General features: G+C 33.7%; 1 protein-coding gene across 7 annotated transcripts in view; it reads left to right on the top strand.

Annotated features, from left to right (window-relative positions):
* Window positions 1-1,025: 1,025 nt before the first annotated feature.
* Window positions 1,026-26,559, top strand: part of LOC106459333 (protein dopey-1-like) — a 242,301-nt gene continuing 216,767 nt past the window's right edge. For 3 of the 7 annotated variants that reach the window (XR_002610553.1, XM_013918954.2, XM_022385808.1), the window contains exons 1-4: window positions 1,026-1,223; window positions 5,706-5,907; window positions 20,037-20,389; window positions 24,283-24,472. Coding sequence is in view for 6 of the 7 variants with exons in the window: in XM_013918954.2 (XP_013774408.1) it covers window positions 5,737-5,907; window positions 20,037-20,389; window positions 24,283-24,472 (714 nt within the window). In the remaining variant the exon portion in view is untranslated. Of the gene's footprint in view, window positions 1,248-1,425; window positions 1,463-2,007; window positions 2,131-5,705; window positions 5,908-8,335; window positions 8,403-20,036; window positions 20,390-24,282; window positions 24,473-26,559 lie in introns of those variants that run through there. The other 4 variants (XM_022385810.1, XM_022385809.1, XM_022385811.1 and 1 more) reach the window with 4 other exon arrangements.

The raw sequence follows: 26,559 nt of genomic DNA, 5'->3' as shown, positions 1-26,559 counted from the left end.
ACATTACATTCCCCTCTTTTATATACCAGCCTACCCTATATCTAGTAAGAACTAGAACATTCGCCAAAGTACATGATAGTTCTAGAAACGTTGCGTCACAGTAGTCATGTGACTCGATGACGCAACATATATATAAGAGCCCCCAGTGGCACAGCGGTACGTCTGCAGACTTACAACGCTAGAATCTGGGTTTCGATACCCGTGGTGGGCAGAGCACAGATAGCCCATTGTGTAGCTTTGTGCTTAATTACAAACAAACAAATATATATAAGAATACCGCATATCTAGTAACCTCTCGAGGCTTCAGGAAGGGACGTGAACGTTCGAGAATATGACGTGTTACTAGGTCACGTGACTCCCGCTGTCGTAACAATATTGAAGTTTCAATTTTCTTACAAAATCATGCAAACAATTATATTTGATGGTGTATTGAATCATTATTATGAATAAAACTCGGTGCAAAAACCTTTGCTATAATGATTCGATGTGTAATAGAAGTCTTTTCGCACAAAAATTCCATTGTTTAGGCCTAATTTTGATCTGCAATAAAAAAAAAATCCAAGTGAGTATTTGTGTTAATATTTCTTGCTGCTTTCAGATACCCATATGCATGTTTTAAGACCTAAACTTGGTTGTTATGGAAAATGTCCTGGTTGACCATATTTTGTGTCAAATACTATTGGATTAGAGTAGATGTCAGTGTTATCAAGGGGAGAGACACTGAGTTTCCAATGTCCGTGACCTCGATCAATTTTTCCTGGAGTGTTTAACTGCACAAATAATTAGTGGTGGTCACTTACATAATTTGCATGATATCTCTGGTGACGTAGAGCCTTGTTCAGTCTGAACCCCACCCACTACTAGTACTACTCCAGTACGTCATTCCAGGGTCAAACCCTTGTATGTGACGCCGAACATAATTTAAACAAAATTATCGATTACATGTTCAAGCCAGGTTACTGTTTCGACACTGTTAGTGCTGCCGTTAATTTTTATATGTTAACAGGTTTAGAACACAATTGCAATCTCCACGTATGATAGTATCGTAGGTGAAGAATAAGTAGTTTTCCAAAACCCGGAAGAACTTGTCTTCTTAGTATGTCCTTCTCATTGGCGTAAACACTGACTAAACTGATTTTCCTTTTATTTAATTCTATGTCAAACGAGCATAGACGTTCGTACTCGTCGTGCCTGAATCATCAGTAAATGATTTGATTTCACCTGTAAGTGTAACTGTAAATTTTCATGTAAGTTGTAACTGCTTTATTTGGATGGCTAAGACTCCAGTAAGATTTATAACTAAATTATTTTATTAAAGTTTTTAAAATTTTCTTGACTCAGGAAATGGGTATTTGGGAGCAATAAAAAATATCATGTATATTTATGAAGTGTAAATGCGAGTGATGGTAAGCAGTGGTACACGTACAGGTACTGAGGTAGCGCTTTTCAACAGTACACTACAGTGAGTCATGTGTATTCAACACTGAATTAAATTACAACATACGTTTATTTGTCAACGGCAGCAATGTTTATTTAAAAGCATTTAAAATAGTGTAATTCTAATCTATATACATTTTAATTAGACACTAGACCTGTGGAATTTGTAAATGTATTTGGTGTCACAAGTTGTGAGACTAGGTTCACGGTGTAAACTGTAACTTGTAAGTGTAATACTTGAGTTTAATAGTATTTCTATTCGTATTAGTATACGTAACTAATTAAGAGTCTGTTAGACGAAAAGGCAAGTTTTGTTTTTCGTATAATTATTTTATTTAGTTGGTTAACAAGGATATTTAGAAATTAATTACTTGTGGCGTGTCCAGAAGGTAGAACTAGTAAACAATAGAAGTGCAACTTGACATTTGTCAGATTTTTCAAGGTAATAAACAAAAAAAGCAACAAGTAAAACAGGGTATCATCACTTTTTCAATGAAACTTCATATGCAGTCTACTTGTATTGTTTTTTAAAACCATACACATGGACCAAAAATTTAGTGTGTGAATGCGAAATTGCAGTTGTGATTATATAAAGCTCACATATAATATTTGATGTAAACAAATGTAAGTTACAGCATTAAGTAACTAATACAGTGTTTTCGAAAACTGATTGATTACTTACCAGCCTCAAAGGTAGGATGTATACAGTGTCTTTATTCACAGGTACATAATTGCTAATTTAAATAATTTAGCAACTATTAAATTATAAGTATCTACCAAGTAATAATGAAAACAATAATTCCAACTTCTAGGATAAGTAGATTATTCTTTTTACTTAAATACATGTCAAGGATTGTTATAGTTCCATATTTCAATCTTAAATTTAATAACTTTACAGACTAGTAGTAAATACAGGGATATTAGTGTGAAGTTTATCTACAGTTTAGTTTAAATTTTGAAAATTTGACTTAAAATTGTTAAATGGGTAGATTGGTATTACTAAGAGTGAAAAAAAAGACTAATAAAATTCAGTATGGATAGAGTTTGTTTGCATAACATAATGGGACAGGACAGCAAGGGTCCATTTGGCTCATTACGCATTATGGCTGTTTGTATTAGGAACTCTTGCCCAACTGCCTATGTCCAGCAACTATTTTGTAAGTATTCATCAAGCCTTCTCTTGAACTCTCCCAATCCTTTTGTGTCTACCCTGTCTAAAGATAATGAATCCCAAAAAATGACCACCCTGTTAAAAAAATCAAACTAATTTGCATATGGCCTATACTCTATTAAATTTAACCAATGTCCCTAGACCTACCACTTATCTTCAGACACAAAAAAATTGATGCATCAGTCCTATCTGTACCATATATCATTTTGAAAACCTCAATCAGATTCTCTCTAACTGTTTTTTGCTTCAAAGAAGGGTCACAATATGTTGGAGGCAAGATTTCCTTCATATGAATATATGTTTTTTATCCAAGAAAACTTTAGACTTTGTAAGAGAAGTGTTAAATTCTAGACTAGACAGTAGTGAGGGCCAGGATAAACTAAATGCAGAAAAAAATATGATGTGAATAAAAGTTTGGCATAGGAAAAAGGTATAGAAGTAGTTATAAGGATAGGCTTAATTGTTGCTATTGTAATGCTAGAAGTATAAGTAATAGATGACTTTAGAGCACTGGTAGGAATGGAAGATTTTGATAGAATGGTTACATAGAATGAAACATGGTTAAATGTAGACAATTTTTATGACATAACTTCCTTTGAAATACAGGGTTTTAGGTTATTTAATAGGGATAGAATACTAAAGAGAGGGAGAAGAGTGGCTTTGAATGTAAAATGTGAATAACATCCTGTTGAAGTTGAAGATATCAAAGATAATACCAAGGAGATTGAATCTATTTGTGTTTCTGTTAGCAGATATAAAGGAAAAGGGAATTTGTTACAGAATGATACTATGAAATTATTGAGAAACTTTACTATGAGATTAAGATTTCAGCTGTTATTGAGGTGATAACTATGGATGATTTTAGTTTCAGGCATGGGGATTGGGAAATGTTAGAGTCAAATGATGAGGGAGAAAGGTTTTTGGAAAACCAATTTTTTTTTCACCAATTGTTCAAGAAACCTACCAGGAACAATGCTATTTTAGATTTATTGTTAAATTCTAATATAGAAATAATTGAGAGGGTGGAAATTGGAGAACATCTGGATGCAAATGATCATTGCTCTATCAGGTTCAATGTTTTGCTGCATATGGAGATAAGGAATAATGATATTTTGTTTAAAAATTTCGAAAAACAAATTTTGAAAGGATGAGACAAAGATTATTTGTTGTGAATTGGGCAGCTTAGTTATTTGGAAACACTGATTAGATATGGAAATTTTTTTCAAGGTAAATTTTTAAATATTCAAGGTAAACATATTCATTATAGATGGAAAAGGGTAGCAGCGAGTAAAAACCAGGTTGTTTCACAAGGAGTTGAAGATATAAGTTTAAAGAAAAGCATCATAAATTTTAGAAATTTAAATTGAATGGTATGACAGGAGATGTAGAAGATTATAGAAGTTCAGGAAAGTTGGTGAAACAGGAAATTAGGACATCAAAATAGATCTATGAGAAAAGGTTGGCTGAAAATGTAAAAATTAACAGTAAGGATTTCTTTAAATATATTAAAGGTAAACAAAATGTTAGGATGGGGTAGGACCCTTGACGGATGATAATGGAAGGCTAGTATTTTATGATTATGAGATAGCAGCGTTATTAAATTTTGCTTTTTCATCAGATTTTACTAATGAAGATGTAAGCAGTATTCCACATCTTGATTAGTTGATAAATGAAAACAAGATAAAAAAAAATGACTGCATTAATTCTGAGCTGGTTAAGAAAAGTTTAAAAAATGAAAAGGCTGCTGGGCCTGGTTAAAGATTGGATATGTGAGCCACTTGCTACTGTTTTTTGTTAGTCCTTGAATAGTGGTCAGGTACCAGAGGATTGGAAGTTAACTAATGTAACTCCTCTTTTTCCAGGGAGGTGATAAAAATTGTCTCAGTAATTATAGACCAATTAGCCTTACATAAGATGGGAAAAGTTTTGGAAAGTCTGTTAAAAGATGCTTTGGAATGTCATTTAACAAAGTTTATTAGTTTATTGGATAGTCAACATGGTTTCACTGAGGGAAAAATCTTGCCTTACAAATTTTTTGAGATTATTTGAAAAGGTTATTGCTTATGTTGATGAAGGTAAGAGTGTAGATTTGGTATGTCTGGATTTTCAGAAAGCATTTGACAAGGTGCCACATAAAAGGATTGTAAAAAATTATCTCTATTGGTGTGTGTGTGGGGGGGATAAGTTAGCAAATTTGATAGAAGAGTGGCTGGATGGAAGAAAGCAGAGGTTTGTAGCAAATGAAGTTCAGTTAAACTTGATTAATGTCACAATTGGGGTTTCTCTGGGCTCAGTCTTAGGACCTCTGCTCTTTTTGATTTACATCAATAATATAGATGAAGGAATGGTCAATAAATTTGCAGATAATATTAAGGTCTTGGGTGTTGCTAGCTGTGAAGAGGATGCTGCTGATTTACAAAAGGATTTAGATCATTTAGTGAGTTGGGCAAATAAATGGCACATGAGTTATTATAATTTGATTTATAAGTATAATTTGGATGGGAATAACCTTAACAATGTTATGAATGAAAGGGATCTTGGTGTAATAGTCAATCAGTCTCTAAAGCCATCCAAACAGAGTGGTGTTGCTAGTGGTAGAGCATCTAGGATTTTAGGTTGTATCTGCAGAAACATTGAATACAAGTCTAAAGAGGTTATAATATCATTGTATAGGACACTGGTTAAGCCACATTTGGAATATTGTGTTCAGTCTTGGGCTTCTAACCTTAGGAAATACATTGAATTGATGGATAGGGTTCAGAGAAGGGTTACTAGAATGGTGCCTGGGATGGAGGGGTTGTCATATGAGGAGAGGCTGAAATCTCTCAACTTGTTTTCTCTTGAAAAAGGAAGAGTTAAGAGGGATCTGATTGAGGTGTTTAAGATTGTAAAGGGAATTAATAGTGTTGATGCATCATTTTTTTCCATATTTAACAGTGAGAACAGTAGGACTAGGGGACACGGATATATATTTTGGCAAGGTAGGAGTCACCTTCAGCTAAGACAGTTTTATTTTTCTAATAGGGTGGTTGGCCTTGGGAATGCATTGCCTTCGGATGTTTTGTATTTTTTATGAATTTAAAATTTTATTCTTTAGCAGATGATCAAAGTCTGAAAGTATAACTAGTATGGAGTCTTCTAAAATTGCCAAATTAAATAGCCCAGCTCTGGAGGAGTATGAACTGCTTGGAGATCCAAAGTATCGATCTTATGTTTCAGCTGTGGATAAAGCATTGAAGAATTTTGAATATACAAGTGAATGGGCAGATCTAATATCTGCTCTTGGCAAGTTAAATAAGGTAAATTTTAGATTATTTTTTCTCTCTTTCTGAAATTTTAAACTGTAGCTGGAAAATTTGTTCAGGTTAAGAAAAACCTTTGAGGTATGTGTAGGTAGTGTGTCACCTTTGGAAAGTTAGTCTTTGTGGGGTTTCCTTATATATATTTACAAAAATTGATTATAACTGTTTGATAAGGATAACATACAAGTATTGATGTAGATGTACTGATAACTTATGAAATAACAATAATACTAATAATACTATCTGGATTCTTGGGGCTATAGGAAGATTACAGTTTTAAGTGTTTAAATTGTATTTCAAACTCAAAACAATATTGGTAGTTGAGTGTTCATTCAGAATGGTAAGTTTTATTATATAAATGATGATAATTAGATACTTTTTATTACTTTGAATAAGGTACATAAAAGTTTACAAAAATAAAACATTTGCTTTGTTCATTTTTACAGTAGTAAGATTTTAAATTAAATAAAGGAGTAATTATTTGAGCTATTTCATTATACAAAAAATTCACATTTCATTTTACTTTTTTTAACCAAATGTGCACAGGGTTGGTTCAACTTTGAACCAACCCTTAATTGGAGAGGGATTACTATGAATCTGAATTTATTATATGTATCTACACAAAATGTGACAAGCTTTCATTCAAATCTATAAGTCTGTTAAAGTGCTGGCCTGCTGTTAAAAATGGGGTTTTGGTGGTTACCTGTTGCACTGTCTTACAGTGGTGCAATCCCACCAAGCTTTTATCCCCCCCCCCTTTTATTCTAGTGGAGCATGGGAGTCCTTGTTACTTACCAGTTCTTAGTCGATGGGGTGGTGGAACTTGGAGGATGCCCCTTTTGTGTGACCAATTGTGCTTAGTAGAGCATGTGGCAGTGGTGTTCTGTCTGTGTAGTACAGCTCTCCCCTCTGGTGAGCTTTCCCCCTTTCTAACAATACCAAGAATTTGTGTTCCTGAGTGATCTGATGTTGGATTAGTACAGGACCAGCCAACATAAGTCTGCATTTTCTTGCATGGCAGATGTTACTTTTCAGTTCTGCTTCACTGAGTTTGAGGTGAAGATGGTAGGGATGCTCCTCATACTACAGATTGGAAATAGAATTCCTATTGCCACCTGGTATTGGATTGGAGTTAACCTACCACATATGGTTGGACATACACTAGTTATACTACACATATAGCACTTGCAAAAGCCAGATTCAAGTTTTAGACTGTGTTTGTATTTTCTGTTAATCCTTGCGACCCTTTTTTTTCCTTTCAAGGCAATATGTGTACCCTAGTACAGATGAGGTGTGGTCTCCCACGAGTGTGCCGCTATTCTTTTCCAAGATAAAGGGTGTCACATTCCATAGGTTCTCCCCGGTAGTTTCCTGAAGGGGGCTCACCGAGGCAAAATTTCCCACCTGTCTCTTCTCCACTTTGACCTAGGATTCTAGCTAGATAGGAGCAGAGGTTACTTATTGTGTCGGAAGTTAACATTTTCCTACACTGAAAATATTTTTCTGATAGATTCTCACCCCTTTCACACTTCCCAACATTCTTTTTCACTTTGGATGCATTTTACTTTGTTGCCCAATCTCAAAGTGATGATTGAGCAATCACTATAGTGGGAGCCAGCTGTGTTAAGAGGCATTGTGATACTCCTAATGGTGAAGGATTGTCACATGCTAATTTGCATGCAATAACATGTGAAAACGTGAGATTAGAAAGGAACCTCAAGATTATTGGCAAGTGAAAAAGGTCACATATAGAGGGCATCACTGAATTGGAAAAGCAAGATGTGAGAGAGGTGAGTATCTATTGGAAATACATTTTCAATGTAGGAAAAATGCTAAGTTTAGCACTTTAGCCTTTAGGCCTTTTGCATCAAGGTGTGTGGTGTAATAAAACTATTTTTCCTCACTATGTTTGTTGTCCCAAAATATTTAATATAACTTTGAAGTGTGCATTTTAGAACTAAAAATATATCGGGCACTAGAATGTAATGTATCTAAACTTCTATAACTTATCAGGCTTTCTAACTAACCTCTATATTAGTTAAGCAATTTCCTTACTGCTCAGTGTAGTTTGAACATATTAAGCTCTTCCCATGAAATATTGGCTTCTACAAGTAAAACAAATAAGACAGTCAGCTGTTTATGTAATTTACAATATACTTTTTCCATTGGTTATAAATATGTCCAATATCATTGTGAGATAGAATTTTAGTTCTTTCTTAAAGCTCGGAGGATAAGCAAGGGGCATGTAAATGTGAGTTGAACAAATATAGTGATATCTCAGTAAAGCAAGAAAATAAGAAGTTGAAATTTTTTATCCTGGCTTGTTAATATCTCCAGTTATGAGTGTAGCAAACAGGAAAGGAGGTACCTATTCCTCATCAGAATAAAAGTTTGAAGAACTGGACAAAATCATTCACAAGTGAGGCAGGCATCACAGAAGGCAATGAAACTTGATGATGAGGGACCTAAACTGGAGAAGTAGGAGGCAGAAGGTAACTAACCACCTAATGCATGATAGCAGTTACATTATGGTTGAAAAATATCATCAGTGAACACACTATCATTGTTCACTACAACTTTATAAGATTGATGGAAGTTAAAAATTCCACGGTATTTATAGTACTCACCACATAGTGAAACCCGAGACCTGTTATATGCCAGGCATTTGCTCTACTGGGTGAGTTAAAGGGATGACCACTGAATGTCAGCTTCATGAACAGATAAGGTGCCTCTGGTCACTGTTGATTCAGTTGTATAGATTGCCTGAAGAGGAGTGTCTGGACCTTGGGATGTTTTTTTATGCTTTCTTTGTTTTAAGGAGCACAAGAAATTTGTTGGTTAGAGAGTTACAATGAGGTGGATGCTCATTGTGGTTGTGTTGTCCTCCTGTTGGTGCAGGGTTACTGCATTATAATGATCATGTCATAGCAGTGCTCCAGATAGCTAGCAAATCCATTTAAAATATGCATCATTTTTCAAGAGATATTTGTCACTTTTTATTTTACATCTATCAGTTATAGGTGTACTATCACTGATATGCTACAATATGAATTGGTGTGCCTATTGTTTGCATGGTCAAAATGGCTATTTTTTTTCCTAGACATTTATATCATCTTAAAAAGAAAGCAAACCACAACTAGGAGTGATAGATTGTGATTATGAACATATTGATAGCAATGCATTGATGGTAAAATTTAGAATAAATAATAATCACTAATAGTACCCTCAACTATTGATGTTTTCAATAGTTTGCAAACTTGATTGTTTTCCTCATTCTGTATATTTTATTTAAACTGTTTCTCAGTAATTACCATTTGCTTTATACTGGTTTTACGGTTCCTATTCACCTGTAAGCCTAAAAGCATGTGTATCACATCCACCATTAGCAATGTTGCTCTCACAACGGACTGAGCCCATATTGGAATATTGAGGATTACAGTAATTATGAATTTGCTATGTGTATCTTCAAGAAAATGAGCAATATTTTAGTAAATGTGAAAAGTATGTTGTATACAGAAAATATCAGATTCTTTAAATAAAGTATTTGTGTGAAATCTGAATTTCATAATGGGGATAACTTATACTTATTTTCATTTTAAAGTTTTCATATTTTATTTGCATAATCTCTAGAACTTCCTAAATGAACATCAAAATATTTCTTCTGTAACATTGCATATTTTACATGTAGCTGCTTCTACACAAACAATGTACTTAATCCCGGGGTCATTAGAGACATCATTCAAGTATAGTCAAATGAATGGTTGAAAAAGCATGAAATAAATTGACTTCAATTTTGTGCACCTACACTGGCCCCTCCACCTTTGCAATGTGGGATTCTAGCTTTGTGTGAGAGTTGAAATTTTTCTTACATTGAAAATGTATTGCCAATAGATACTTACCTCCTCCCATCCATTCTCCCCACTGCAGGTGTTCTTCTTTTGGAGCTTGCAAATTCTTGAAAGTGAGGATTGAGTGGAAATAGGAGAGTGAGCTAGCTGCACCAATATAGGTGGTGCAGTACTATTGGTGGATACTAGTCACATGATATGTACATGTTCAGAAATGGTGTGAAATCAATGGGGTATATAGACTTGTGCACTGATCACAAAAAAAGATCAAGATAGTTTTGTGTAAGCAGAAGTAGGTACCTGTTGGAAATACATTTTCAGTGTAAGATAAATGTTAAGTTTTGGCAGATACCGATAGAGGCAAAATTTGATCAGTACTATACTGCTCATGGCAAAAATGATCTTAATCACTGTCATAGGCTGGTACAAAACAGGTAGACATGTGAAGTGATGGGAGTTCTTCAAGGCTTGTGGCATCCCAGTGGTTATCAGTTTAAGGATTTTTTGGGGTTGTCTAGAGAAAAACCTAGGGATATTCTGAAGCATTTTCCTTCAAAGAATTGAGTTGTCCTGGCTTCAGGGCAATGATATCAGGAGCAATCATCATGCGACAACCCTCTACCGATAGGAGTGCAACACACCCTCCTGATGCATGTGACTCTCTCCATTTGATTGTACCGAACTATCACTTCTCGTTAGGCAGTGATCTAGTGCAGACACTTTTTGATTGTACTCTCTTCATGTGTTTATCAAATATTTTACTACAGTATATTTCTGTAATTTGTCATGGTAACTTACATTTGTTTTTGTTCTTTTTGTTAATTCTTCACCATTTATGATGAATTCCGAAGTTTGTATTACTACTTCAGATGTTCTTCCACCTACTTCCAGCACAATTACACAGGCTTCAAGACTTCGATTTTGGAATTTTCAGCTTTAATTTGTTGGGAGATTGATTGTTATGTTAGTTGACCTTCTTCTCCCAATATTGCTTGACTTCATTGTGAATCTGCTGTTCGTGATGAAGAGGATTTTGACAGCCTTTTTTCCTCTACCTAACTATGCAGTGCCTTCCCAAGCCCCTCCTGTGGAATCTGCTAGGCCTAACTATGCCTGAGGTGTGTTCCATTTTATCCATTTCCCCCTGATTTCTTATGATCCCATTCCTTATTTATTACATGACACTCATTCTTCAGAGTATTTTGTTTTCCCACCTTCTGACATCAGGGTTCATGCTGAGCTTTATGTTTCTTATTTTAGAGCAGCAGCTAGCCTGCCTCTCCTCATGGGCCTCAGATCATTTTGCCTTGGCTTACCATCAGGCTGTTCAACCTTTTCTTGATTTCCCAACAGTTTTAGTCACTTTTGTCTGTATGGGGGTGCTGACCCTGAAAATCTTATATGTTTATCCCAAGCAGCTCAGGTTGGTTGGATTATCAAGTTGTAGAAGTCTTTTGTGTTACCTACCCAATATCTCATCCATATGGGTGTCTTTTTCGACACCAACCTCAATCGGGCCCAACTTTCTCCACTTCTGTTCCGTTCGATAGACCTTTCAGTTCTTCACGCCCTTCTTGCTCCCTCTCTTTCTGCTCTTGAGGTTCTACTACTTTTGGGGATGTAGGCTTTTATGGAGGGCTTATCGCCTATGGTTGGGCACATATGTTGTCTCTTCAGTGGACTCTGCACAACCAATGGAATCTTGCTCTGAATCCCTTGAATTCTCCCATTACCTTTCCTTCTTCCCTTTTAGACGATCTTCATTGGTGGTTGACCAAGGCCCACATGTCATCAGGTGTACTGCTTCCTCCTCCATTGGGGGGCATGGGTCAATTGGCAGGAGGCTTCCAGACAATGGTCTTTGGACGAGAGGACTTATAATATCAATATCTTGGAGCTTTTGGCAGTACATGCTTTGGATCACTTTCTTTCTCTTGTACAGAATTGACTTGTTATGATCTATTCAGACAATTCTACTGTGGTGGCTTATATCAATCACCAAGGGGGCATTCATTCCTGATTCATTTGCAGTCAAGCTATTGATATCCTTTTTTGGGCCAACATTCCGGGGATATGTCTCCTTGTGTGTCATGTTCTAAGTGCTTTCAACCTCGTGGCAGATCAACTTTCCAGACCAGACATAATATATCCCATGGAGGGGTCTCTCGACCCTCTGGTTTTCCAGTGGCTATGCAGTCAGTGGGGTACTCATCTGGATGCCACTTTCCTCAATTTTAAGTTATCTCCTTTGTGGTCTCCAGTTCCTCACCCTCAGGCCCTAGCTGTCAATGCTTTCAGTCAGGATTGGACCAACCAGTAACTTTATGTTTATCCTCCCATCCTACTTCTTTCTCAAGTGATTTCGATCATTCATGCCACTCCACGTCAGGCCTTTCTGGTTGCTACTTGCTGGCCAGCTCAACCTTGGTTTCCTTGTCTCCTTCAGTTCCAAACTACCCCTCCATTGCCTCTTCCTCTCATTCGATCTTTACTACATAAAGCTTGGTCCCCAGTCATTTATCCTTCTCTTCCTACCCTCCATCTTCACACCTGGCATTTATCAGTCCCTGGCAAGGAGATCCGGATTGTTAGGGGTGTCACTTCCTTTTTAGCACGATCCATTCGCCCTTCCTCCTTGGAGGGTTATCAGTGTAAATGGAACTTCTTCCAACATTGGTCTTTGAGTCAGAGTTTTTCCTCTTCTTGGCTCACTATTTCTCTTATTATAGATTTCTTACTTGACTGTTTGATCATGGGACTTCTGTCTCTTCCATAGCTGGTTATCAAGCGCCTTATCTCACCGTCTGTTTTTCCTGGTACCGTTTGGTGTTTACCTCTCCTACACTCTCCCTTTTGTTGCATTCCTTCTGAATTTGTAGACCTCCTCATTGGATGTTCCTTCCAGGTTGGATTATCAGTGATGTTTTTCACTGGCTTACTCAACCTCATGTTCCTTGTTTCACTTTTCTCTTAAGATTTATTTTCTACTTCTGTTAGCTTGTGGGTATCATCAGTCTGATATATTTGCTTTTGACATTTCACTCACTCTGTATCATTCTACATATTTTCTCCTTTATCTGGATTGGTCTTTCCTCCTCAAAACTTTGGTGGCTCGTGAGGGATCTTCTTCCTTTTTGCCGATTTCATATGTGGTTTCAAGATCCGACCTTTATTCCCAGTCTGATCTGGATAGACTTCTGTGTCCTGTACATGCTCTTTGTTGTTACATTGCTCTCACAGCTTCCTTCTGTGGTTCCTGTCCCTGCCTTTTTATTTCCTGGTGATATTCCTGTGTTCATGACCTTTCTCCTTCCACCATTACCAATTTGGTTGGGCTTCTGATTCATTTGGCATATTCATATTTGTCTCCTTCCCAAAATCTATTCCAGGTGTTATCGCATTAGATCTGACACCTTACCTTTTCCCTGGCATCTCACCTCTATCATCCATTGGAGGAAATTTTTTGGTCAGGTATGTAGACTACAACTCATACGTTCAACTCCCACTATCTTCATTGGGTGGCCATTTCTTTCTAGTCAGGGCACTGTCTTTCACCTGTTGCCATCAATCAAACTTCAGTGCGGATGTGACTGGGTAAGTTATCTTTTTTATATATATCTTACTTTCTTTCAGCAGCATGTTCCATTTTTCATTACAGATTCCACTCTATGGTGAGCATTGCCTATTTAGGTATGCTTCCTATAGCTCAAATCTGCACTGTACAGCTAAGATGAAATAATAAAAAAACAATAAAATATACCCATGGCAAATAATGCACACTCTTGAGATGAGTTGTTCCACAAAATTACTTATAGGTTTTCCTTCGTGATATATTTACTTCATTAATATGCCCAATTCCGGACCATACTAACCCATGGACTTACATGAATAAAGCAAAAGGCGATAGCTGCCCCTTTAATTAAATAAATCAGAAGCGATCTACTTTTCAATATATGGTTTTTGTGGCCACCTGTTGCACTGTCTCCAGTGTTGGCATTCCTCTGGACTCTCCATCGTGTTTTATCCCCCCTTGTTCTTCTAGTGGAATATGGGAGTCCTTGCCACTTTCCAGTTCTGAGGTGCTGGGGTAGTGGACTTTGCAGTTCATCCCTTTGATTGGGATCCTTCATCTTACCATCACCTGGATGTCAATTCCCAGTGAGTGGTTTTGGATTGGAGTGAGACCAATCAAAATAAATCCTCATGTGTTGGTGATGTTACCTCTTCCTCGCTCAGTTTGCCTCCAGATCTCCGCCTTCATGCAGTGGGTCCCATAGGTTGATGTGCCTAGCTTCTGTGTGGTTCTCTCTGGAGGGTGTGGATGCTATATATTTTTAGAGGTGATCTATTTCCATGTGGTAAGACTCAGAGAGTGGTGTTGTGCTCTGGCTTCTGTGTGATCCTATCCAGAGGATAATGTTTATTGAGGCAACGGTTCTCATGTTCCACCTCAGTGCATTTTCACTTCCTGAGGATAATGTTGCACAGTGGGGTACCAGTCTGATTGAGTTTGCATATGATGTGACCTGCCACATATACACATCTCTTCCTACCATCGTTCAGATGCCGGGTTCCCAGATGTGTGGTTGGTTGTGGATCTGTGCAAGTATGCCTGTTTTGTAGGTGGGTTTGCACAGTATATCTGTCCATTCTACTTATGTTCTCAAGCTACAAACCCCTATTTTGACTCCATGTCTAAAAGCTGTAATATTTAAGAAAGTCAAAATAGGGACTTGTAGCTTGAGAAAGTAATGTCAACACTATGTCTCAAACCTTAAGCTTTTTTGTTTACTTTTTTTGTCAATTGCATTTCCACTTTAACATACCTATCTTGTTTTTGAAGATCCCTATTCCCCCTTTTTAAATTAACAATTTTTAATAATCTTGTTTTTATAATGAGCCCAATATATAGCAAGTAGTGGCATAATGTCCCAAACTCTTACCCTTGTGTTATGTATCCAGACATGCAAAAATAATCCATGCACTAGGCTATGCCTAGAAAAATAAATTTATGTATTTACCATTTAATAGTATGTCTTCAGTTTTACTGCACTGGACAGATTGGAACATTTATTTTAAAAATCAAGGTAACAATTATGCCAACACTAATTTTGTAAAATAAATATACAAGACTTACTACATATATTTTAGTGATAGTTCGTATGTGTATAAAAGTAGCTAAAAGAAAATGACTAAAATATTTTAGTCTTTAGCCAGATTTCTTTTAGTTTTAAACTCTAGAATATACACTGGGCAGTGATTACTAATTTTACAGCCATATTGAATATCAGCAAATCTAGGTTATATAAGTGTCAGAACCATAAAAAATGTACAGGTATGCATACATAAACAGGTTACCCACTAATCTAATAAGACACAATACTAAAGATAGAATTTAAGTTGTTAAGCCTCCATAAGCACAGTACAGTGCTTATATCACAGATATGAATGTGAAAGCAATCTCTTGATGTGTGTGTGTGTGTATAGAAAGTACATGTAAACAGATGGTTTATAGATCAGAAGTCAAGCTTACAAGTATATTACAGGGCAAAATGTATTTTGGATAAGTTTTTAAATCCAAGAATTTTAAGTACGCACAGTTTTAATACTTTTTTGTGAAACTAAAAATTAATATTGTCAAACTTGTAAGGAAACTGAACACATTTGCAATCAAGAAAATATGACCCAGGATACAAAATGTACTGGTTCCATCCACATCTAAAAATATCTTGAAGAGAGTCATAACTTACCAGCATGATAGTGAAAACAAACTGAAGTACTATAAATGCTAGGGCCCTCTGTTTATTCCCCTAGTCCTACCTGGTCTTGCTGTTAATTTATCTGACTACCTCTTACCAGAAAATAACTTACTATTTTGGGGGTTAAATTTTTCTACTTCAGTAAAAGAAGTTGGCAGTGAACTAATTATTACTGAGATTGAAATAAAGATAAGTGATTTAAATACAATTAACCAAATAAAAATTACACTCAAGGCTTACAGCATTTTAAAACTAATCTGGTTCAAACCAGGGCTTGAAATTAGCAGGGGCCCAGGAGTCAGTGGCCTCCCAAAATGCCAAGAGGCCCATAAGAAGTGTCAGCAAGGTAACCCACATGTCCCTTTAAAATCAAAAGAGCCATTAAAAATTTGACTTAATAAATTGATCTAAGCATTTCTCAACTGAACATAACTTGTGACAAACCATGAATGGACCTTCCCAAATTTACGAACACTCGTCAGTCATGCACAATCAACAAACGTCATCACTATGAATGCCCATGCAACGAATGTTCACTTCAAAGGTGTGTGTGCTTGATGTGCTGGTGTATGGTGTATACAGCATGTATAGCCTATCATGTTAGCATGCTCTGCACTGAGTACCTGGAAAACATTCTAACTAGTAATCTTGAATGAAAGAGGAAATACACCTGTAAAAACTTCAAATAATGACCCAATTTGAGTTACATTAAATGCTTACCTGACAAATAGGGCTAGATACCCAGTTATGATTAGCCAATTGTGAGGCGGTATTCTGAAAAATATTAGTGATTTGTTAGCGAAGTGTGTATGATGTTTGATTTTGCCATTGTTTGGTTGTGTGATCAGGGATTATCAGGTACCCTCCTTGACTATTGATTTTGTTCTTCAGTGATGGGTGAAGCCCACATTAACTCTGTCCACACAGGCTTAGTCAATTTGACCGACCATGTGACCTTTTTTGTACTCATATAGTCTTTATAGATTTGATACTACTAACTTTGATACAGTGCATATATCTTCACAAAATTTGGCAATCTTTCAGTAAACTTTGTCTTTCACATACAAAAAGTCATATTTTTTATTGAAGTATTTTTAATAAACTGAAATAAAAAGTTGTCCATGAATATATTGAGTACTTGTTTTGAATAGTTTGTGTGCAAAGTGATTTTCCTATTAAGATTAAAATTACTTCATTTCAAGTATCTCAACTTTCATTAGTGTAGTTTCTTAAACCTTTTAAATACATGTCAAATGTTTGTTTGCAGTAAAACTTTATATTTTATCTGTTATTTTCTCTACCATAACTCTATACAAGATTGGTCAATTTGATCGACCTTGTAACCACCAAAAAAAATTTGAAATTTGAAATTGTAACATGATACTACATTCGTTTATCCCAAGTAGCTTTAAACTCGTAACAGTATACATCTATTTATAATTAAATTTTATTGTTTTATATCCCTTTGAACTGTGTTGAACTACTATTTGTGCTATTATAAGTTGTAAATCACTTGGGGAAACATGCAAATCACATTATGCTATCGAATTACTTTACCCGTGAGCTGAAATATTTTTATTATATTATTATTATTGTTTACCTAATCTAACCTTAACTAACCTAGAGAGATCTACTTTTATAATAATAAGTAAAGAATAAACATGAAAAACAAGAAATAAAGTATTTAAGTGCATAACTACCCACATTATGGTGTTTGCCCAGGTGGTACATGTCTGTTTTGTAGCTGTGTTGTTTCCTTTTTTTTCCATGCTCTACGTAATATTACAATTAATTGTTTTTTATCTAAGGTTTGGATATGCTGTGTAAAATTCACACTATTATTCCATGTGATGGAATCTCTTTTTTTTCCTTTTTAAAAAATTATATAATTAATATTAATGAATGTTGTATGTTGCTGTATTAATTTACACGCATGACCATATAATTTTGCTTTCTGTATTTATGGACACTATCCATCATGTGTCGACAATATTCAGCCTATTTAGCTGTATATTAGTTTATTATTATGGCTACAAACGTTATAAAATGTGATAATAAGCAATGCTTCACATGCCATTTTCTTAATTCTTTTTATCCAATTAGTTATAACTATTCCTTTTCTAAAGTCAGAAACATAATTTATTTATCAACATGAGGTATGTGTAATATACAATATGTGGGACAAACGTGTAATCCTTTACATATTCGCATGAATCTGCGTAGGTTTCAGAGTAAAGATAATGTGGTGAATTCAGTTGAATTAGAACATTTTAGAATTCATTCCTTCGCTTCAATAGTGGTTACAATTTTATAAATTGTGAATATAGAAACAGATAGATTACAAAAGGAAAACTTTTATATTCATAAGTATAAAACGTTATATCCTTATGGTTTAAATCAAAACTATAATAGCACCACTGCTAAAAATTTAAGTAATAACAATTGTATTGGTAATTTCTTTTGTTTAGATAACATTAATAAAAAAGGTACAAAAATAAAAACTAGAGGAAAAGGTAAAAATGGGTTGATTTTATTCAATTTTTTACAGATTTAGATAGTTTTATATACTTGCTAATAGTCGTAGTTATCTGTACAAGAATATATAAAACTAAATATTTCAAAGTTAAAATTATTAGCAAAAATCGTAGTCACATTTAATTTTTAAAATAATCCTGTTGAACACTTAGTCTCAGATATTATAAAATTAAGTTTAATAATTTAAATATAATTAATGAAGTATATAGTAATTAATTTTAAGCATAAGATTGTTAATGATTTACAAATTTCCAAAATTTTTCATGGTTCTGTATTGCAAAATATATTTCCTTTAAAATATCTGAAACGTGTTATTAGTTTTAAATATGAAATCCCAATAGGACTTCTTATATATAATTATAAAGATTTTTTAAATAATTTAAATATAGATAATGTGCAGAACATGTGATTGTTACTTAAATTCTTTGGCAGACTCTTTTCATAAACATGTTATTAGTGGTAATTTGGATATACTGAAAAATAAGATAACTCTTTATGAAAAATCTTTATGAACTCATCTTTATTACAGGTTGTTTTTTATTGTGTATTATTTATCTTTTTTTTTTTTTTTTTTTAAAGAGATACCCTTTTTTATCTTACTAATATAACCATTCTCCCTTTAGTTCCACTGTCTTGATTAGGGTGTAGACTTGGAGGTTTTTCAACATGTTCTAGTTTCTTGGCTTTAATATTTGGTGTTTTAGATGTTCATAATAGTAACTGTGAATATAGGTATCTATGAAATATCTATAAATTTGATGTGTATAAACAGGCTTTCAGTAAAGTTATATTAGTCTAAGTACTTAATTACAGTTTTCTTCTATAATATAGAATAGCTACAAAATGTAGAAAAATAGATATATTAAATTTCATAAAGAAAAATATAGATGATTATATTCTCAAACTTAATTATCCCACACATTATCCTCTAAATTGGTTTCTAAAATGGAGATATTATGTGATTAATAGAATTAAAGATAAATTAGCTTTTATTGGTTTAAAAATATATCCAATGGACATAACATTTTTTCAGTTTAAAACTAAAATCGGTAAAATCCAAGATAAATGTATTATCTTGCCTATTATAAAGCTAACTGTAATTTTGATTTTATTTCTGAACATTTTTATGCACAATTTGTAACTAATGAAATAAATACTACACAAACATTTCAATTACAAAATAAGTGTAAAGATTCTGTTATTAACAATTTGTTGAAAGCTATAAAAAATTTGATATCAAAGCAAGTATTCAGAATTACTGTATGTTTTTTTGTTCCTAAACTACATAAATCTCCCATTAAATTTCATTTTATTTCTAGTTCAGTAAAAACTATACTAAAACAACCTACAGTTTTATTAAATAAATTACTGAATCAGTTATTTCTTAAATTACAACAAAACCTAAGTAATAAACATGATTTCTTTATAAATAAAAAACAATCACCAGATACAATACAAACTTATTATTTTACTACTTTATTTACTACTATACCACTTAATGATTTGGTAATGGCAATAATTCATTAATAGATCTATCTAGAAAGATTGAAAAATATACTTTTACTGCTAACAGTTTCAAAAATATGCTCAATTTTTGCATATATAGTAACTATGTTTACTTTTATAAACGTATTTATAAACAAGTAATAGATATACCAATGGGGCTAATTATTCAAGCAGTGTTCCTAATTTATATCTTTACTGTTATGAAAATATATTTCTAAATAATTTTCAAATCTGGAATTATTTTCTTTAACTTATAGACATGGTGATGATTTAATTAGCATCAATAATCCATTAACATGTGTGTGTGTGCACATGTACATGTACTGGTAAAGTTTGAAATATCAGTATTGATATGTATATTTTAACTTGTATCACTAGTAATAAAATTTATATAGTAGTTTTTTTGGCATGTACGTAATGTATGTATAAGCAAAGAGAAAAATATTAAGTTAATTCTTTTCAATTTTCTGGTTTGTAGGTTCTTCTCAGTCATATCAAGTACTCTGTGATACCTCGAAGGATAACCATCAGCAAGCGACTGGCCCAGTGTATGCATCCTGCTCTACCTGGAGGTGTCCACCTTAAGGCTTTAGAGACTTATGATTTAATTTTCAAGTGCATTAAAACTGTTCGTCTCAGTCAAGAACTCTTTATTTATAGTGCTGGCCTCTTTCCACTCTTTGGAAATGCTGCAATGAATGTAAAACCTGCACTTCTAACTATATATGAGAAACACTTTATTCCTCTTGGAGAGATGTTACGTCCTGGACTAAATGGATTTTTGACTGGGGTACTTCCAGGGTTAGAAGAAGGATCAGAATATTATGACAGGTAATATTATTCTAACCAATTGTTTTGCAAAAATTCATGATCCTAGTAACCTTTAATTATGTTCTTCAATTACAGAGCAGTATGAAAACACCTCACAAACTATTGTCATATATAGCTCTAAAAGCACAGCAGAATATTCCTTAAATATCTTATTATTTATCTTAAAGAAATGATTAGATTTGTTAAGTGGTAGAATGGTTCATAAGTTAAAGTGAGAAGCATGGTTAGAAATACAGTTTTATTCCAGCAGCTTTTTGACTGACTTGACTGAGTGAGTTATCCTGCAGTATTTTGTCAAGGCATATGCATTGTTACCCCAAAGTGCTGTTTTTGTGTCTGTGATCATTTTCTGATATTGCTAATTTTGAAAACTGTTGAAACAGGGTGCTGGATTTCCTGGAGTAGTCACATATTAGTGCCCATTGCAGATTCTGTGAACTTGGAAGCTGTGCTTGAAATAGTCTTTCCAAGTGAAGATTGAATATTTCATGATTTTGTAATAAATACTGGAAATGTTACCAGAAATTCACAGCAGCAATTGCTCCCGTATTTTTCAAAATAGCCATCGTGCCCTCAGAAAATCACTAAAATTCATGGCCACCCTTCGGTATCCCTTTGGCCTTCATGCCCTCATGATTTAAATTTGTATTGTGTACCGCAGTAAAGAGAATACCATTGGGGATCACAAACACTGGACTTAAAACCTACAGAAACTACCTTGTTCTGAACAATATATCACATAAAATGCATGTAGTGGAGGGAGTGCAGTTTTACTAGGCAGTAAAACATTCTTGCAGTTTATGGAGTCATACCATACCACAGGCTCTTAGTAGTAGCAAGTAATTCAAATCAGCGCTCAAACAACAAACTCACAGAACTTGCACAAAGATCCACAATAACAGCAGTATGGGATGATCAAAGTCAGCACGTAGATACCCTGGTCAGAGTGAAGTGCATGACTGCAAATACTCCTTGCTTTAAACATGCTGAAAAAGGAAGAAGTTAAGAGGGAGAATGGTGTAAAACTTTTTTTTTGAGGAAGCCAAATGCCAGAAATTAGAACTTGTTTTTGTTAGTAAATATATTGATTACATCCTGATTTTTATTCGCGGCATAGTGGCTCATAGAATGGCTCCGAGAGTTTGTTCAAGTACAAACTTTTAGCTCATAGCTCTGTCATCTATTTACTGATTTGAGATCTAATTACAGTTCAGGACTCAGGAGATCAAACCCTTTTGATTGAAGTATTTGACCATGCCCAAAGTCTCATAGATTAATTTACTCTGATTTTGCATAAAAGAATTTCAAGGGTCACGGCTATTGAGAATTCCCTCTTGTTTAGGAAATGAGTGGATATAGGATATTTCAATAATTTGGATCTACACATTTTGTTCAAACCCACTAAAGGCTTATGCCTACTACATTAGCTAGCTAGGGTTAACGTTAATGAATTACAAGTAGCGAGTTGTGCAAAGCAATTTGTAACAATGTGTGATTTATAGGTTATAACCATGTAGTGTAGTTTTAGTTTAATGTTTATCAGCACTAGCCTACATTACAAATTATATGAAAGAATGCTAGTAGTAGTACTGTTCGGAAATAGAATGTTGACCTTATGTCATGGCAATGTGTCTCTCTCTATCTATCTGTCATTTCATCAAGATTTTCAAAGGGTTGCTGTTGGGAGACCATATAACTGATTTTCGTCAATCTTGGTCAAGTAATCAGACATGTTGGGGTTGAATTTTATTAGTAGAAATTAGGCCTTTAGACTTCTACTCTTCTCAGGAATTTTGTCTGATCATTCTCAAATATAGAAAAAGTAATAAATGGATAGAGGTGCATACAAGTTGTATACAATTCTTATGTCACAGGTCATTTGGAGCCAGAAATCTTATAGAGCACTTGTTCTCTTCATGTGTAAGTCTGATCTGTATCAAAGTTAGGTAAATCAGTAAAAATGATGAATTTTCTGGCCTGTGTTATTTTCCATTTTAAAAAGCAAAATTAAGCTACTGTTTGACTTTAACTTTAAATATTCACACTTGGTTGACAGTTTTACATTGGTGTTCAATGCCAATAGGCACATAAATGAACTTGGAAGTGAGAGGAGCTAATCCATGCCGCTTCATGGGAAATTTGTTAATGCTTTTGCTAAGTGTAGGTCAAAGTGTGTATGTCATGATCTATTACATTCAAAATTTAATTAAACTACTTTATTATCAATGATAACTTGGTATCAAAATGTATTAAAAAATCAAATTTTAATATTATGTAGTTTTAATCTCTTACTTTTATAAGGAAATGTTAAAAAATCCTCAATCTCTCCTAGTATGAGAAGTGTGACTTTTTTTCTCTAGGTCATCCCTCTTCTGTAAGTTGTTTACCATCTCTCTTTGAAGTATGGAACTTAATGTAAAGTACTCAGTATAGATATTACTAAAGTAAAGTTAATTTTCATAACCTCAAATATTGTTAGTTTACATAGTAATAAACTAGAAAATCATATCCACTTGCTATCTTCACTTTCACATTCTGTCTTTCACAAATTGCCAATAATTCTTTCTAATGTTTTACACTATATCATTCATAATCTTATTGTAGTAAAAGGCTACATTTTAATTTCCAGCAAAATCACAATTTTTCATTGTTCATTTAACAACAGCATGAAAAGATAACTCAATTTGAATGTGAAGCAATGTGAGGCTCATTATAGGAACATAAAGTGCTCTATATGCAGTTGGTTGAGTACATTATATTAAAATAATATTCAATATGCAAATCAGCAAGTCACATGACAAACACAGCCAAGTTTTGTGGAATGATATGTATCAGAACTTCATTTTGACATTGTTTGGTATTTTAGGGGTAGTGTGATGCCACAAAAAACTGATTGCTTTGGAAAATGATATATATAACAGCCCTTTCTTATGCAAAGTATGCATACATACATTCAGGTCATAAAGATGTATTTAGATCATGATCAGGATTTAGAATTTCCAAGATGAGGATATCTCTTATATGCAATAACATTGGCAAACAAAGGAATATAGATCAACTTGGGAAACCAGGACCATCCAGAAAAAGACCTGCAAAAAGTTGTACCCTAGCCATGGTAAGCAAAGTGTGGCATCTTATAATGAGTGAGAATCCATGAACTCAAAGGTCAGTAGTAAAAGCCATACATTTGTTTCAGAGAGCAGTACCCAACATAATCAAGAAAGATTTCCATCTAAAAAAGGAACACAACTCAATAGTAAACAAGTTGGTTCATGACATAACTGTGGTCTCATGTCTCAAGTAGTTGGAGAATAAACAGGTGTTCATGCTATTCCATACAAAGACATACAGATCAAATCAGCAGAGACAGCACCTATGGATTTCTGTATGGTAGGGTTGTTGAAATGGACACTGGGAAACTTTTGTCCTTGTAAGTTAGAAGTATTATGAAAAGCAAACAGGGAAGTGTGGTTTGCTTTGGGTATTAAAGCCTCACGACAGAGTATTTTGCAATGGAAACTATTCATTAAGGCTATTGTTGAGATGCGTGATCATCATATATAGCACAACCAGACATTGCAATATGGACCTTAACGACTGAAAATCATTTTAATATAATGTATTCAACTTCCATTTTGTTCCAGAGTTTTGAAAACCTGTGGTGTTTTCATATTTCTTCTTTTAAAAGTGTGTTTCTTTTAATAATAATATTTGAAGACTATCAGTAATCAAGTTCAAATTGTTATTTAATGATTCAAAATATTGTATTCAACTCTCTTGAATTTTTACACTTACTGGAGGTAAATAATGGATAAAATTGTTGTAGTTAATTCACAGTTTTTATACTTTTGATTTTGCTATTTCAGCTGAATTTTTGTTTGTTTTATATCTAGGACAGACTTATTACTACAAAAAGTCAGTGAAGCAGTGGAGAGCAGTTACTTTTATGGTTGCATGTGGAAATGTATACTGTCCAATCAAAGTGTACGATTACCAGCTGTAGGTTTTATAACATCACATTATAACAAGAAATTAAGTATGGAAGACCAGCTTTATCTCATTGGAACAGATATTGATACAATGGTAAGTTATCAGTAAGAATTTATAATTAGAAGGAAATTTATTACATCTGCATATATAGATTAATCAGAAATATAATTAGTTTTAATGAAGACAATTTGAAACAGAAAAAGGTCATTATTATGTCATTGTACATTTGCAGACCATTAATATGTCGTAGTCAAATATAAAGATTTGAGTCTTTACTACTATATTTTTTTATTTAAATGAGTAAATTGTGTTTATTTCACATAGTTTAGTGAAGCTATTCAATATATCAATATTGTAAAATATCTGTGTACCTAATGGACCAAAACTAGACTTTTTATCTTTAATCTGTGATATAAGCACCATTTGTGGTATCTGTTATAATTATTACATGTTTATTAGATTGATTATTTTATTTAGTATTTCTTGATTATATAATACCAAAATTCAGTGTTTAGAAATGTTTGTTTTGTAATAGTTAATAAAAGGGGTAATTTTTATAGAAATTATTTGAAATACATTCAGTTTGCTAAAAAAGATTGTTTTTAGATGTAGAAATGAGGTAAGCATTTCAATTTCAGTATGTACAAGCTGATGATAATACATTAACAAGTAGTTACAAACTCCAAATAACTCTTTTACTATGGACTCAGCTGATTCAACCAAGTTCATGATCCCAAAATGATTATAATAGTTTCCATAGTATAACTTTTAATATGTTTTGTGTATCTTCATGAAATTTTGCAAGCTTTCGGTAAATATTACAAGTGTTTTATACACAAAAAATCAGATTTTTTAATTAAGTATTTTTCCAAAAAATTCTCCTTGAATATATGGAGTCAAAGTGTTGACTGCTTTGAGTGCAAAATGATTTTAATGTTAAGATTAAAAATACTTCATCTTAAAATTGTAAATCACTTGGCGATTGTGTTGCTCATGTTACCTTATCATGAAGAATTATTATTATAATTTACTATCTTACCTAATTTAACCTGATAAGTTACTAAGTTTTATAAATACAGAATACACATGAAAAACTTATCTGGTCTTCTTGTTTTTTACTGTTGATGAAATATAATCCTACTTGTTTATACCATTGGTACTACTACAGTAAATATTTTTATTATTATTGAAATAATTTACTTAAGCACACACAAGAATAACATGCACAAAGCAAACAATGTCCTGCAACTATCACAATTTTTCTGGCTTTCTAACTATGCGATAAGAGTCTTTTATTTCTAATCCCTGGAAACATTATGTAGTTACAAGTAACAATAGGTACTAAATAAATTCCTAAGTTAGGGCCACATACCCTAATGGGTCCCTCTATACATCTCAACATATCATCTTCTATCATTTCTAAGTAAGTATGCTGATCACTTGAAACAGCAATGTATAGGTTTTCATTCTCTATAGTTAAGGCTAAAGAGTGGTTTAATGATAAGGGTATAATTCTATACAGTTTAAACATTTTACCAGTTGCTTTCAAATGTATCTCTATAAACATTCTTAAAGTATCCATTACTGCAGCAGTCTTTCCATCAGCCCACGTTTAATACATGTAAATCTGATCGCTATGTGTGTGGGATCACAAACTGAAAGTGTGGGGCTAATCTTTTTACAATTTCATCTTTCTAGCTTGCTTGGGGGCAGAAAGTATGAACTTTACTTTCTATCTGCAGCCATATACAGTGCTTGTACTAAGTTAGCTAACTCAGTTCTACTACTTCCTACAGTAAAAGATAATTGTTGTAAATTATTTTCAATCCTAGTGTTGAAAACTGACATCTCAGCTCCTTCTTTATGAAGTTTAATTTATTGTACCCTATTATGTATTAATGCGTTAGTGATATTTGCTGATGCTCTAGATACTTTTCTAATCTCGTGGTCAAAAATTCAATCGTCTGGTTCAAAGAATTCATAATTGCCTGTTCACCTATCAAATGAATCAAGTCTGTGGATATCTGTCTCTGATGATCTACTTTCTTATTTAACTTGTGTAAATGGTCTGTGGTCATGGTTCCAAATAAGAATTTTAAAACGCTTTCACCTGTATTTACCAAACCACGTATTTGTCGATTTTGGTCTGATATTGATGTGCTATCTTTAATATCTTTTAG

The sequence above is a fragment of the Limulus polyphemus genome, unplaced genomic scaffold (assembly GCF_000517525.1).
Source record: "Limulus polyphemus unplaced genomic scaffold, Limulus_polyphemus-2.1.2 Scaffold594, whole genome shotgun sequence".
Lineage (NCBI taxonomy): Eukaryota > Metazoa > Arthropoda > Merostomata > Xiphosura > Limulidae > Limulus > Limulus polyphemus.
Note: the sequence above shows the minus strand (reverse complement) of the source record. Positions and strands in the feature narration are given on the sequence as shown.